Source organism: Globicephala melas, chromosome 8 (assembly GCF_963455315.2).
Source record: "Globicephala melas chromosome 8, mGloMel1.2, whole genome shotgun sequence".
Taxonomy (NCBI): Eukaryota; Metazoa; Chordata; class Mammalia; order Artiodactyla; family Delphinidae; genus Globicephala; species Globicephala melas.
In genome coordinates this window covers 53,902,677-53,916,644 of record NC_083321.1, presented here as the reverse complement: position 1 = coordinate 53,916,644, position 13,968 = coordinate 53,902,677, and the positions used below count along the sequence as shown (strand labels likewise).

Below are 13,968 nucleotides of genomic sequence, written 5' to 3'. Positions count from 1 at the left end.
CTTGCACACAGAAAAGTTTTTTTTTAATCTACGTACTGCCTTATTTAAGGGATTTATTTTCTAATTGTGATTTTTCTCTTTCTTATAGATTTTTTTTTTTTGCAGTACGTGGGCCTCTCACTGCTGTGGCCTCTCCCGTTGCAGAGCACAGGCTCCAGATGTGCAGGCTCAGCGGCCATGGCTCACGGGACCAGCCACTCCGCGGCATGTGGGATCTTCCCAGACCAGGGCACAAACCCATGTCCCCTGCATTGGCAGGTGGACTCTCAACCACTGTGCCACCAGGGAAGCCCTCCTATAGATTCTTGCTTCTTTTCTATTGATTTATGTATGTATGTATGTATGTATGTAATTATGCTGCACTGTGCAGTTTGCAGGATCTTAGTTCTCTGACCAGGGATTGAACCTGGGCCCCAGCAGTAAAAGTGCTAAGTCCTAACCACTGGACTGCCAAAGAATTCCCTACTTCTTTTCTATTTAGAAAAGACCTTTCGGTATTTCTTTTAGGTTAGGTTTAGTATTGCTATATTCTTTTAGTTTTTGCTTGTCTGAGAAATTCTTTATCCTTCTATTCTAGATAATAATCTTGCTGTGTAGAGGATCCCAGATTGCAGGCTTTTTATTTTCAGGACTTTGAATATATATTGCCACTCCCTTCTGGCCTGCAATGTTTCTGTAGAGAAATCAGCTAATACACTTATGGTGATTCCCTTGTAACTAACTCTTTGTTTTTCTCTTGCTGCCTTTAGAATCTTCTCTTTATCTTTATCTTTTGCCATTTTACTTATAACATGTCTTGGTGTAGGTCTGTTCAGGTTCATCTTGTCTGGGCTTCCTGTATCTGGATATCTGTTTCCTTCTTTACGTTTAGGAAGTTTTCAGTCATAATTTCTTCAAATATACTTTCAATCCTCTTTTCTCTTTCTTCTCCTTCTGGGATTCCTACTACACATAGATTGGCTCACTTTATGTTATCCAATAGGTCTCATATATTGCTTTGATTTTTTTTTCATTTGTCTTTCCGTCTGCTGTTCTGATTGGGTGATTTCCATTATTCTATCTTTCAAATCACTTATTCGTTCTTCTGCATTATTTAGTTTTCTATTTATTGCTTACAGCTTGGCTTTCATCTCAGCAAATGAGTTTTCTAGTTTTAATTGGCTCCGCTTTATAGCTTCTAGTTCCATGTTACAGTGATCTGTATTTCTGTCAATAGCCTTTCTTAATTCCTTCAGAATTTTTATTACCTCCTTTTTGAACTTGGGATCTACTAGACTGGAGGGGTCTGTTTCATTGTTCTTTCAGGGGATTTCTCCCGTTCTTTTTTTTTTTTTTTTTTTGTGGTACACGGGCCTCTCACTGTTGTGGCCTCTCCCGTTGCGGAGCACAGGCTCCAGACGCGCAGGCTCAGTGGCCATGGCTCACGGGCCTAGCTGCTCTGCGGCATGTGGGATCTTCCCGGACCAGGACACAAACCCGTGTCCCCTGCATCAGCAAGGCAGACTCTCAACCACTGCACCAGCAGAGAAGCCCTCTCCCATTCTTTTAACTGAGACTATTTCCTCTGGTTCTTTTTACTTATATTTCTTTGACTCTATGAATTTAGGAGAAACAGTTATCTACTGTGGTCTTTAAGGGCTGTTTGTATGTGGAAACATTCCTGTGGAGCCTGCATGAGTCTAATATTTTTGGTGTGAGGGCTGTTTTTAGTATGGATGCCTGCTGTCTCTTTCCTTAGCGTGTGCTGGCCATTATCCCGTTGACAGGGGGTGTAACTTGTGTTGTGGAGACCAGAGCCCGTACTGGATCTTGAGTGGGGCCTCCTCTTTGCTCTGTGGCTGTCACAGCCCTGTCAGGGGCAGGATCTGCTCCCCAGCTGTTGGAGTAGAAGCCCCCACATCCAATTCTTAAGTGCAGTGTTGGGTAGGTGGAACTGGAGCACTTCCACTGGAAGAGGATCCACTAAGTATTCCTCCGCAGGAGCTGTCCACCAGAAAGTGAGCTTTGTGGTGTCATCTGTCACCGGTTGTGCACGCTCACAAAGTACACTGTTCTTGGTACTGCCTTCGGCCCCGTCTCAGTCAAGGGAATACAGGCAATCGGCCTGAATGTCCCTCAGCTGCTGTGATCACAAAGCTGCTGGCACAGATCTGCCAAAGTCAGACACAGGGACTTGCCATGGGAGCTATGGAATCAGCACAGACCATGGCCCGCCTCTGTGTGCACATGCCCGCAAAGCCAACAGGTGCTAGATCTGGACCCAACCCAGGCTCAGGAGCACCAGTAATCCACTGAGATGGCCAGAAGGCACTGAGCTAATAAAGGCACCAGTGCTGTAAATCCATCAGTCGTAAAGCTGCAAGCCCAGATTTCAGCCCTGCCTCTGGGTGTGGGCAACTGCCAGGACTTGCAAGCTCCCAGAGCTCGTAGAGGTGGAGTTGTGCCTGCTGTGAGCAATGAGGAAAATGAAGCTGCTGTGGTGGGGCCCCTTCCCTCCCTTTGCGTGTGCGTTAACAATGGGGCTTCTATGGCATACCTGGGCTCAGTCCTGCCCATACCCCAAGTTGCGGCCTGGGCCACACTCCAGTCTCTTCGGGCTGTCTCCGCAGAGCCAACCCCAGTCCTCTCCCGAGGTTTGTCCTCTGAAGCCCGAATTTCAGCACCCAGGCCCTGTACACACCAGCAGATGCATGTTTCAGGCTGGGGAATGCAGCAAGGTGGCCATGACTGTGCTGGTTTCTCTCCGTTCTGCCTGCCACAAGCCAGTTGCTGCACTCTCCTCTGAACCTCTGACGCTCCCTTTCTGTCCTGGCTGATCTTCCAGCCACCAATGGGGGTTCCCAAGGTGAGGGAACCTCTCCTGTTTCATAGCACCCTCCCAGGGTGTAGGTCGAACACCAATTCCTTTTTTTTTTTCTCTTTCATCCTGCCCAGTTACATGGTGATCTTTCTTGTGGCTCTTGTTGTATGAGATCTTTTGCCAGTGTTCAGTAGTTATTCTGTGAGAACTGTTCCACATGTAGGTGTATTTTTTATGTATTTGTGGGAGGAGGTGAGCTCCATGTCCTTCTATTTTGCTATCTTGATCTCTCTGGTACCATTATTAATATGCTGTGTTTCTATATAATAGCAATAAATGTGTGGACACCAAAATTTAAAAATACAATACCATTTACAATTGCTTAAAAAAAAAAATCAAAGCTTTAGTTGGCTTCCTTCTCAGTACCAAGTCAGTGGTTTTCCTAGAAGTCTCCGGAGATTGATTCAAGATGGCAGAGTAGAAGGACATGCTCTCATTCCCTCTTGCGAGAACACCAGCATCACAACTAACTGCTGAACAATCATTGACAGGAAGACACTGGAACTCACTAAAAAAGATACCCCACATCCAAAGGCAAAGGAGAAGCCACAATGAGACAGTAGGAGGGGTGCAAACACAATAAAATCAAATCCCATAACTGCTGGGTGGGTGACTCAAAAACTGAAGAACACTTACACCACAGAAGTCCATCCACTGGAGTGAAGGTTCTGGGCCCCACGTCAGGCTTCCGAACCTGGGGGTCCGGCAACGGGAGGAGGAATTCCTACAGAATCAGACTTTGAAGGCTAGTGGGATTTGATTGTAGGACTTCGACAGGACTGGGGGAAACACAGACTCCACTCTTGGAGGACACACACAAAGTAGTGTGCACATCGGGACACAGGGGAAGGAGCAGTAACCCCATAGAGACTGAACCAGACCTACCTGCAAGTGTTGGAGGGTCTCCTACAGAGGTGGGGGGTGGCTCTGTCTCACCGAGAGGACAAGGACACGGGCAGCAGAAGTTCTGGGAAGTACTCCTTGGCGAGAGCCCTCCCAGAGTCCGCCATTAGCCCCACCAAAGAGTATGGGTATGCTCCAGGGTTGGGTCGCCTCAGGCCAAACAACCAACAGGGAGGGGACCCAGCCCCACCCATCAGCAGACAAGTGGATTAAAGTTTTACTGAGCTCTGCCCAACAGAGCAACAGCCAGCTCTACCCACCACCAGTCCCTCCCATCAGGAAACTTGCATAAGCCTCTTAGATAGCCTCATCCACCAGAGGGCAGACAGCAGAAGCAAGAACTACAATCCTGCAGCCTGTGGAGCAAAAACCATGTTCACAGAAAGTTAGAAAAGATGGAAAGGCAGACGGCTATGTACCAGATGAAGGAACAAGATAAAACCCCAGAAAAACAACTAAATGAGGTGGAGATAGGCAATCTTCCAGAAAAAGAATTCAGAATGGTGATAGTGAAGATGATCCAGGACCTTGGAAAAAGGATGGAGGTAAAGATCGAGATGATGCAAAAAATGTTTAACAAAGATCTAGAAGAATTAAAGAACAAACAAACACAGATGAACAATACAATAACTGAAGTGAAAAATACACTAGAAGGAATCAATAGCAGAATAACTGAGGCAGAAGAACAGATAAGTGACCTGGAAGACAGAATGGTGGAATTCACTGCTGCAGAACAGAATAAAGAAAAAAGAACGAAAAGAAATGAAGACAGCCTAAGAGACCTCTGGGACAACATTAAACACAACAATGTGTTTATAGGGGTCCCAGAAGGACAAGAGAGAAAGAAAGGACCCGAGAAAATATTTGAAGAGACTATTGTCAAAAACTTCCCTAACATGGGAAAGGAAATAGCCACCCAAGGCCAGGAAGCGCAGAGAGTCCCATACAGGATAAACCCAAGGAGAAACACACTGAGACACACAGTAATCAAACTGGCAAAAAGGAAACACAAAGAAAAATTATTGAAAGCAGCAAGGGAAAAATGACAATTAACATACAAGGGAACCCCCATAAGGTTAACAGCTGATTTCTCAGCAGAAACTCTACAAGCCAGAAAGGAGTGGCATGATATACTTAAAGTGATGAAAGGGAAGAACCTACAACCAAGATTACTCTACCCAGCAAGGATCTCTTTCAGATTCGATGGAGAAATCAAAAGCTTTACAGACAAGCAAAAGCTAAGAGAATTCAGCACCACCAAACCAGCTCTCCAACAAATGCTAAAGGAACTTCTCTAAGTGGGAGACACAAGACAAGAAAAGGACCTACAAAAACACACCCAAAACAATTAAGAAAATGGTCATAGGAACATACATATCAATAATTACCTTAAACTTGAATGGATTAAACGCTCCAACCAAAAGACGGCAGGCTTGCTGAACGGATACAAAAACAAGACCCATATATATGCTGTCTACGAGAGACCCACTTCAGACCTAGGGACACATAGAGACTGAAAGTGAGGGGATGGAAAAAGATATTCCATGCAAATGGAAATCAAAAGAAAGCTGGAGTAGCAATTCTCATATCAGATAAAACAGACTTTAAAATAAAGAATGTTACAAGAGACAAGGAAGGACACTACATAATGATCAAGGGATCAATCCAAGAAGAAGACATAACAATTATAAATACATATGCACCCAACACAGGAGCACCTCAATACATAAGGTAACTGCTAACAGCTATAAAAGAGGAAACTGACAGTAACACAATAATAGTGGGGGACTTTAACACCTCACTTAGACCAGTGGACAGATCACCCAAACAGAAAATTAATAAGGAAACAGAAGCATTAAATGACACAACAGACCAGATAGATTTAATTGATATTTATGGGACATTCCAACCAAAAACAGCAGATTACACTTTCTTCTCAAGTGCGCACAGAACATTCTGCAGGATACCTCACATCTTCGGTCACAAATCAAGCCATAGTAAATTTAAGAAAACTGAAATCGTATCAAGCATCTTTTCTGACCACAACACCATGAGATTAGAAATCAATTACAGGGGACAAAACGTAAAAAACAGAAACACATGGAGGCTAAAGAATACGTTACTAAATAACCAAGAGATCATTGAAGAAATCAAAGAGGAAATCAAAAAATGCCTAGAGACAAATGACAATGAAAACACGATGATCCAAAACCTATGGGATGCAGCAAAAGCAGTTCTAAGAGGGAAGTTTATAGCTATACAAGCGTACCTCAAATAAAAGGAAAAATCTCAAATAAACAATCTAAACTTACACCTAAAGGAACTAGAAAAAGAAGAACAAACAAAACCCAAAGTTAGAAGGAAAGAAATCATAAAGATCAGAACAGAAATAAATGAAATAGAAACAAAGAAAACAATAGCAAAGATCAATAAAACTAAAAGCTGCTTCTTTGAGAAGATAAACAAAATTGATAAACCATTAGCCAGACTCATCAAGAAAAAGAGGGAGAGGACTCAAATCAGTAAAATTAAAAATGAAAAACGAGAAGTTACAACAGACATCACAGAAGTACAAAGCATCCTAAGAGACTGCTACAAGCAACTCTATGCCAATAAAATGGACAACCTGGAAGAAATGAACAAATTCTTAGAAAGGTATAAGCTTCCAAGACTAAATGAGGAAGAAATAGAAAATATGAACAGACCAATCGCAAGTAATGAAACTGAAACTCTGATTAAAAATCTTCCAACAAACACAAGTCCAGGACCAGATGGCTTCACAGGTGAATTCTATCAAACATTTAGAGAAGAGCTAACAACCTTCCTTCTTAAACTCTTCCAAAAAATTACAGAGGAAGGAACACTCCCAAACTCATTCTATGAGGCCACCATCACCCTGATAACCAAAACCAGACAAAGATACTACCAAAAAAGAAAATTACAGACCAATATCACTGATGAATATAGATGTAAAAATCCTCAACAAAATACTAGCAAACAGAATCCAACAACACATTAAAAGGATCATACACCATGATCAAGTGGGATTTATCCCACAGATGCAAGGATTCTTCAATATATGCAAATTAATCAATGTGATACACCATATTAACAAATTGAAGAAGAAAAACCATATGATCATCTCAATAGATGCAGAAAAAGCTTTTGACAAAATTCAACACCCATTTATGATAAAAACTCTCCAGAAAGTGGGCATAGAGGGAACCTACCTTAACACAATAAAGGCCATATATGACAAACCCACAGCAAACTTCATTCTCAATGGTGAAAACCTGAAAGCATTTCCTCTAAGATCAGGAAGAAGACAAGGTTGCCCACTCTCGCCACTATTATTCAATGTAGTTTTGGAAGTCCTAACCACGGCAATCAGAGAAGAAAAAGAATGTGGCACATATATACAATGGAATATTACTCAGCCATAAAAAGAGACGAAATTGAGCTATTTGTAATGAGGTGGGTAGACCTAGAGTCTGTCATACAGAGTGAAGTAAGTCAGAAAGAGAGAGACAAATACCGTATGCTAACACATATATATGGAATTTAAGAAAAAAAAATGTCATGAAAAACCTAGGGGTGAAACAGGAATAAAGACACAGACTTACTAGAGAATGGACTTGAGGCTATGGGGAGGGGGAAGAGTAAACGGTGACAAAGCGATAAAGAGGCATGGACATATATACACTACCAAACGTAAGGTAGATAGCTAGTGGGAAGCAGCCGCATAGCACAGGGAGATCAGCTCGGGGCTTTGTGACCGCCTGGAGGGGTGGGATAGGGAGGGTGGGAGGGAGGGAGACGCAAGCGGGAAGAGATATGGGAATATATGTATATATATAACTGATTCATTTTGTTGTGAAGCTGAAACTAACATACCATTGTAAAGCAATTATACTCCAATAAAGATGTTAAAAAAAAAAAGAAATAAAAGGAATACAAATTGGAAAAGAAAAAGTAAAACTGTCACTGTTTGCAGATGACATGATACTATATAGAGAGAATCCTAAAGATGCCACCAGAAAACTATTAGAGTTAATCAATGAATTTGGTAACGTTGCAGGATACAAAATTAATGCACAGAAATCTCTAGCACTCCTATACACTAATGATGAAGAATCTGAAAGAGAAATTAAGGAAATACTCCCATTTACCATTGCAACAAAAAGAATAATACATCTAGGAATAAACCTACCTAGGGAGACAAAAACCTGTAGGCAGAAAACTATAAGACACTGATGAAAGAAATTAAAGATGATACCAACAGATGGAGAGATATACCATGTTCTTGGATTGGAAGAATCAATATTGTGAAAATGACCCTACTACCCAAAACAATCTACAGATTCAATGCAATCCCTATCAAACTACCAATGGCATTTTTTTACAGAAATAGAACAAAAAAGTCTTAAAATTTGTATGGAGACACAAAAGACCCTGGATAGCCAAAGCAGTCTTAAGGGAAAAAAACGGAGCTGGAGGAATCAGACTCCCTGACTTCAGACTATACTACAAAGCTACAGTAATCAAGACAATATGGTACTGGCACAAAAACAGAAATATAGATCAATGGAACAAGATAGAAAGCCCAGAGATAAACCCATGCACCTATCATCAACTAATCTATGACAAAGGAGGCGAAGGTATACAATGGAGAAAAGACAGTCCCTTCAATAAGTGGTGCTGGGAAAACTGGACAGCTACATGTAAAAGAATGACATTAGAACACTCCCTAACACCATACACAAAAATAAACTCAAAATGGATTAGAGACCTAAATGTAAGACCGGACACTATAAAACTCTTAGAGGAAAACACAGGAAGAACACTCTTTGACAGAAATCACAGCAAGACCTTTTTGATCCACCTCCTAGAGTAATGGAAATAAAAACAAAAATAAACAAATGGGACCTCATGAAACTTAAAAGCTTTTGCACAGCAAAGGAAACCATAAACAAGACGAAAAGACAACCCTCAAAATGGGAGAAAATATTTGCAGACGAATCAACGGACAAAGGAGTAATCTCCAAAATATATAAACAGCTCATGCAGCTCAATATTAAAAAAACAAATAACCCAATCCAAAAATGTGCAGAAGACCTAAACAGACATTTCTCCAAAGAAGACATACAGATGACCAAGAAGCTGCTCAACATCACTAATTATTAGAGAAATGCAAATCAAAACTACAATGAGGTATCACCTCACACCAGTTAGAATGGGCATCATCAGAAAATCTACAAACAACAAATGTTGGAGAGGGTGTGGAGAAAAGGGAACCCTCTTGCACTGCTGATGGGAATGTAAATTGATACAGCCACTATGGAGGACAGTATGGAGGTTCCTTAAAAAACTAAAAATAGAATTACCATATGACCCAGCAGTCCTGCTACTGGGCATATACCCAGAGAAAACCATAATTCAAAAAGACACGTGCACCCCAATGTTCACTGCAGCACTATTTTCAATAGCCAGGTCATGGAAGCAACCTAAATGCCCATTGACAGACAAATGGATAAAGAAGATGTGGTACATATATACAATGGAATATTACTCAACCATGAAAAGGAACGAAATTGGGTCATTTGTAGAGATGTGGATGGATCTAGAGACTGTCATACAGAGTGAAGTAAGTTAGAAAGAGAAAAACAAATATCATATGTTAATGCATATATGTGGAACCTAGAAAAATGGTACAGATGAACCGGTTTGCAGGGCAGAAATTGGAACACAGACGTAGAGAACAAATGTATGGACACGAACAGGATTGGTTAGGTTGGGTGAGCACATGCAGACCCTTTAAAGCAATACTGTGTGCTACCCCCCAGCGGGGGGGTGGTGGTGGTGGTGTGATGAATTGAGAGATTGGGATTGACGTGTATACACTAACGTGTATAAAATGGATGACTAATAAGAACCTGCTGTATAAAAAAATAAAATAAAATTCAAAAATTAAAAAGAAGAAAATCAAAACTCCAAAATGCTAATGGAAGAAATCAAAGATGATCTAAATAAATGGAGAGGCACACAAGACACACTGTGTTCATATACTGGAAGACTTAACATAGTAAAGATGTCAATTCTTCACAAATTGATAGGCAGGTTTAATGCAATTCCTATCAAAATGCCAATAAGATTTTAAATATAGACATTATTCTTCTAAAATTTATACATAAAGGCAAAGGAACCCAAATAGCAAAAACAGTTTTGAAAAAGAAGTGAGAGGAATCAATCTATATGATTTGAAGAGGTATTTTATAGGTAGAGTAATCAATTATCAGGGAGTAGGACCAGTAGAGGGATAGACACCTAAATGAATGCAACAGAATAAAAAAACTCAAAAATACATCCACACAAATATACCCAAATAATTTTTGAGAAAGGTGCAAAAGCAATTCAGTGAAGAAACAGCCTTTTCAACCAGTGGTCCTGGAGTAGCTGGACCTCTGTAGGTTAAAAAATGGACCTCAACCTACTCCTTACCCCTTACATAAAAATTAACTCAAAATAAATCATAAACTTAAATGTAAAACTATACAAAACTTTTGTAAAAAATGGGAAAACCTAGGGTTAGGCATTGAGTCCTTAGCCTGGACGCCCAAGCACGATATGTAAAAGGAAAATTGATAAACTGACTTCATCAAAATTAAAAACTTTTGCTCTGTGAAAGGCCCTGTGAACAGCATGAAAGACAAGGTACAGACTGTGAGAAAATATTTGTGAGCCACATATTTGATGAAGAGTATCTAGAATATGTAAAGAATGCTCAAAACTCAAATTAAAAAAAGAGAAACAATCCCATTAGAAAATGGGCAAAGACATGAACAGACGTTTCACCGAAGAGGATATACAGATGGTAAATAAGCACATGAAAATATGTTCAACATCATTAGCCACTAGGGAAACAAGAATTAAAACTACAATGAGATATCAGTACATATCTGTAAGAATGACTAAAATAAAAAATAGTGACAACACCAAATGTTGGCAAGGATGCAGAGAAACTGGGTCACACATACACTGCTGGTGGGAATGTAAAATGGTAGAGCCACTCTGGAAAACTGTTTGGAAGTTGGGCTTTCCTGGTGGTGCAGTGGTTGAGAATCCGCCTGCCAATGCAGGGGACACAGGTTCGAGCCCGGGTCTGGGAGGATCCCACATGCCAAAGAGCAACTAAGCCCGTGCACCACAACTACTGAGCCTGTGCTCTAGAGCCTGCAAGCCACAACTACTGAAGCCTGTGTGCCCTAGAGCCCATGCTCCACAAGAGATGCCACCGCAATGAGAAGCCCGCATACCGCAATGAAGAGTAGCCCCCGCTCGCCACAACTAGAGAAAGCCCACGTGCAGCAACGAAGACCCAACACAGCCAAAAATAAATTAATTTAAAAAAAAAAAACAGTCTGAAAGTTTTAAAAAGAATTAAACATATGATTATCATACAACCTAGAAATTCCACTCTGGGCATTTATTCCAGAGAAATGAAAACTTATATTCACATAAAAACCTGTAAATAAATATTCATAGCAGCTTTATTCGTAATAGTAAAAAACTAGAAATAAAATCTGGAAATCCAGATGTTATTCAACAGGTGAATGATTAAACTGTGGTACATCCATATCACGGAATACTGCTCACAATAGAAAGGGTGAACTACTGATACACTCAACAACTTGTATTAATCTCCAGTGAATTATGCTGAGTGCAAAAGGCCAATCCCAATGGTTATATATACTGTGTGATTCCATTTATATAACACTCTGAAAAATTGGAGGAATGAAGGGCAGATTAGTAGTTGCTAGGGGTTAAGAATAGGGGGTAAGGAAATGGGGTAGGAGGGAACTGGGTGTGGCTACAGAAAGACCACACAGGGATCCTTGTAGTGATAGAATTGTTCTGTATCTTGACTCTGTCAGGGTCAAATCCTGGTTATAATATTGTACTATAGTTTTGCAAGACATTATCACTAGAGGAAACTGGTAAAGGGTACAGACGATCTATTATTTCTTACAATTGCATGTGCTTCTACAATTATCTCAAAACAAAAAGTTTAATTAAAAAAGAAAAAAAACAGGAACAAACCCATAAATCATACGATTTACTTACTGAGCATCTGTTATATGGTCAGGCCCTATGTCAGGTACTCACATGAAATATTTCTTATTTTATTTTTCATGAACTCTATAAATATTATGCCTATTTCCTAAATGATCTTTCTGGAATACTGTTTCTCTGTGACACTAATAGTCTTCTTGAGAGGTGTTCTGCAAAAAGGGTTCCTTAATTAAGTAGTTTGAGAAACACAAAAACAATTATTTTCTTTTCTACTGTAGGATTTTTCAAGGCCTTTAATAAACTCGTGTACATTATAAATATTCAAAAGGAGGCCATCACACACAGCTTTCCTCAAATTTCTTTAATTTTAGAACCCTTGGTTTCATGTGATGCCTATTAACAACTTATTTAAAGAATTAGTATTTCTTGCAATATACCATAATAAATGTTGGGTTATAAGTTTTCTACCAGTATCCCTTCTGGAGTTGGGTTTTATGTGTTATTTCAGTTCAGGCTACAGATTTACCACCTAAGTGTACTCTTTTCATGATCCAAACTACTTACCATGTAACAATATAAATAGATCGGACTACTAATGTGAAGACCAACATTCCATACATGACCTGAAGAAGAAAGGGAAAATGAAGTTAGTAAAATCATGATTCTTTGGCAAAGGAAGTATATTTTGCCTACAAAAATAGTCCTCCCGGTTAAATGTAAACATTTATTATCTTTCATTACATTTTAAAGAACAGATGTATAATTATATAATGAAGAGTTATACTAACCTTTGTGGAAAGAGCCTGCTTGTGAATAATCAATATCAGAAGTCTCATGTCAATTTTAATTCTGAATGGTTCCATGAAATTTTAAATATATGCTAAAACCTGAACAAATGCTGTATTTTTGCCTCATATTCCCTAGAAATCCTTTCCTTCTTGTTAGCTTCACATTCAGCAAATGATTCTACTTCCCATCTTATAAATCTGAACTCTTTTAAACTCTCCTCCCAAGTGTTTGTGCATTCATATGCATCCTCTCCCTGCATTCTTTCTCCCATTCCTAGTTTCTAAGGAAAGAAGTGCCCATTTCTTCTTGACTGAGGTTAATCTACTCCCCTGTGTTCTTTATTCTATATGCTCCCATATCTTCCCAGACTTGGCTCCAACAACTAACCTCTTTCTCTTCTATATTGAGCACTGGATAGGTACTACTACTTGGAAACCTGAACCTAGTGGGAAAATTTAACTTTTAGAAGTGTGAAATATTAAATACAAGAAAACTGCATAGAATATAAATGTATAACTTAAATATTTATAAAGCCAATAACTGGGAAAGTACCATTCAGGTCAAGACACATGTTATCTCTTCCCAGTCCAACCCTCTCCCCTACTCCTTAGAGGAAACCACTCTCCTGACTTTTAAAATAAACACATTTTCTTGCTTTTCTTTACGTGTTTACTAACTTAAGCTGGCGTCCTAAATATGCACTCCTAAATAAGTTTTTAAAATTTTAATTTACAATAGAATAATGTTACATACATTTGTTTTTGTTTTCTTTTAGAATTCAATTATGTTGTATATGTAGCCATAGTTCATTCATTTTTGATATCACATAAACAAATACCACAATTTGTTTACGAATTCTTGTGTTGATGGACATTTTGAGGTTATTTCCAGTTTTCACTTCTATGAACATTTTTACGCATATATTCTAATACACACATACAGAAGTTTCTCCAGGGTATGTACCTAGGAATGTAACTGCTGGGTCAGAGGGTATATTATTATCAAAATTACTAAAAATGTCAAACTGTTTTCCAAAGTGGTTATACCAACCTTTACTACAACCAATGTGTATTCTGACTGTTTCTTTTATGCCACATACTCAAAACATGATATTGTCAGACTTCTAAATTTTTGTCAGTCTATGTGGTTTTTAATATGTATTTCTCCGATTACAGGTTGAACACTGTATGTTATGTTCACTGGCCAATTGATATCTGCTATTGTTCAAACCTATTTTTTTATTCGGTTGTCTGTCATTTTCTTACTTACTTGTTCCTGTTTCAACTTTAAAAAACTTTTAAAATTAAAATATAACACATACACACAAAGTGCTCAAAACATAAACA

At 39.3% G+C, this 13,968-nt stretch overlaps 1 protein-coding gene and 1 non-coding gene across 4 annotated transcripts in view; both read right to left on the bottom strand.

The window, feature by feature from the left end:
* Positions 1-13,968, bottom strand: part of ACER3 (alkaline ceramidase 3) — a 191,205-nt gene that overhangs the window by 37,462 nt on the left and 139,775 nt on the right. For all 3 annotated transcript variants that reach the window (XM_030835995.2, XM_060303749.1, XM_030835998.2), the window contains one exon: positions 12,398-12,456. In XM_030835995.2, the coding sequence (XP_030691855.1) occupies positions 12,398-12,456 (59 nt within the window). The remainder of the gene's footprint in view (positions 1-12,397; positions 12,457-13,968) is intronic.
* On the bottom strand, positions 386-457 carry TRNAK-UUU (transfer RNA lysine (anticodon UUU)). The gene has a single exon. It is a non-coding gene; the product is annotated as a tRNA-Lys (tRNA).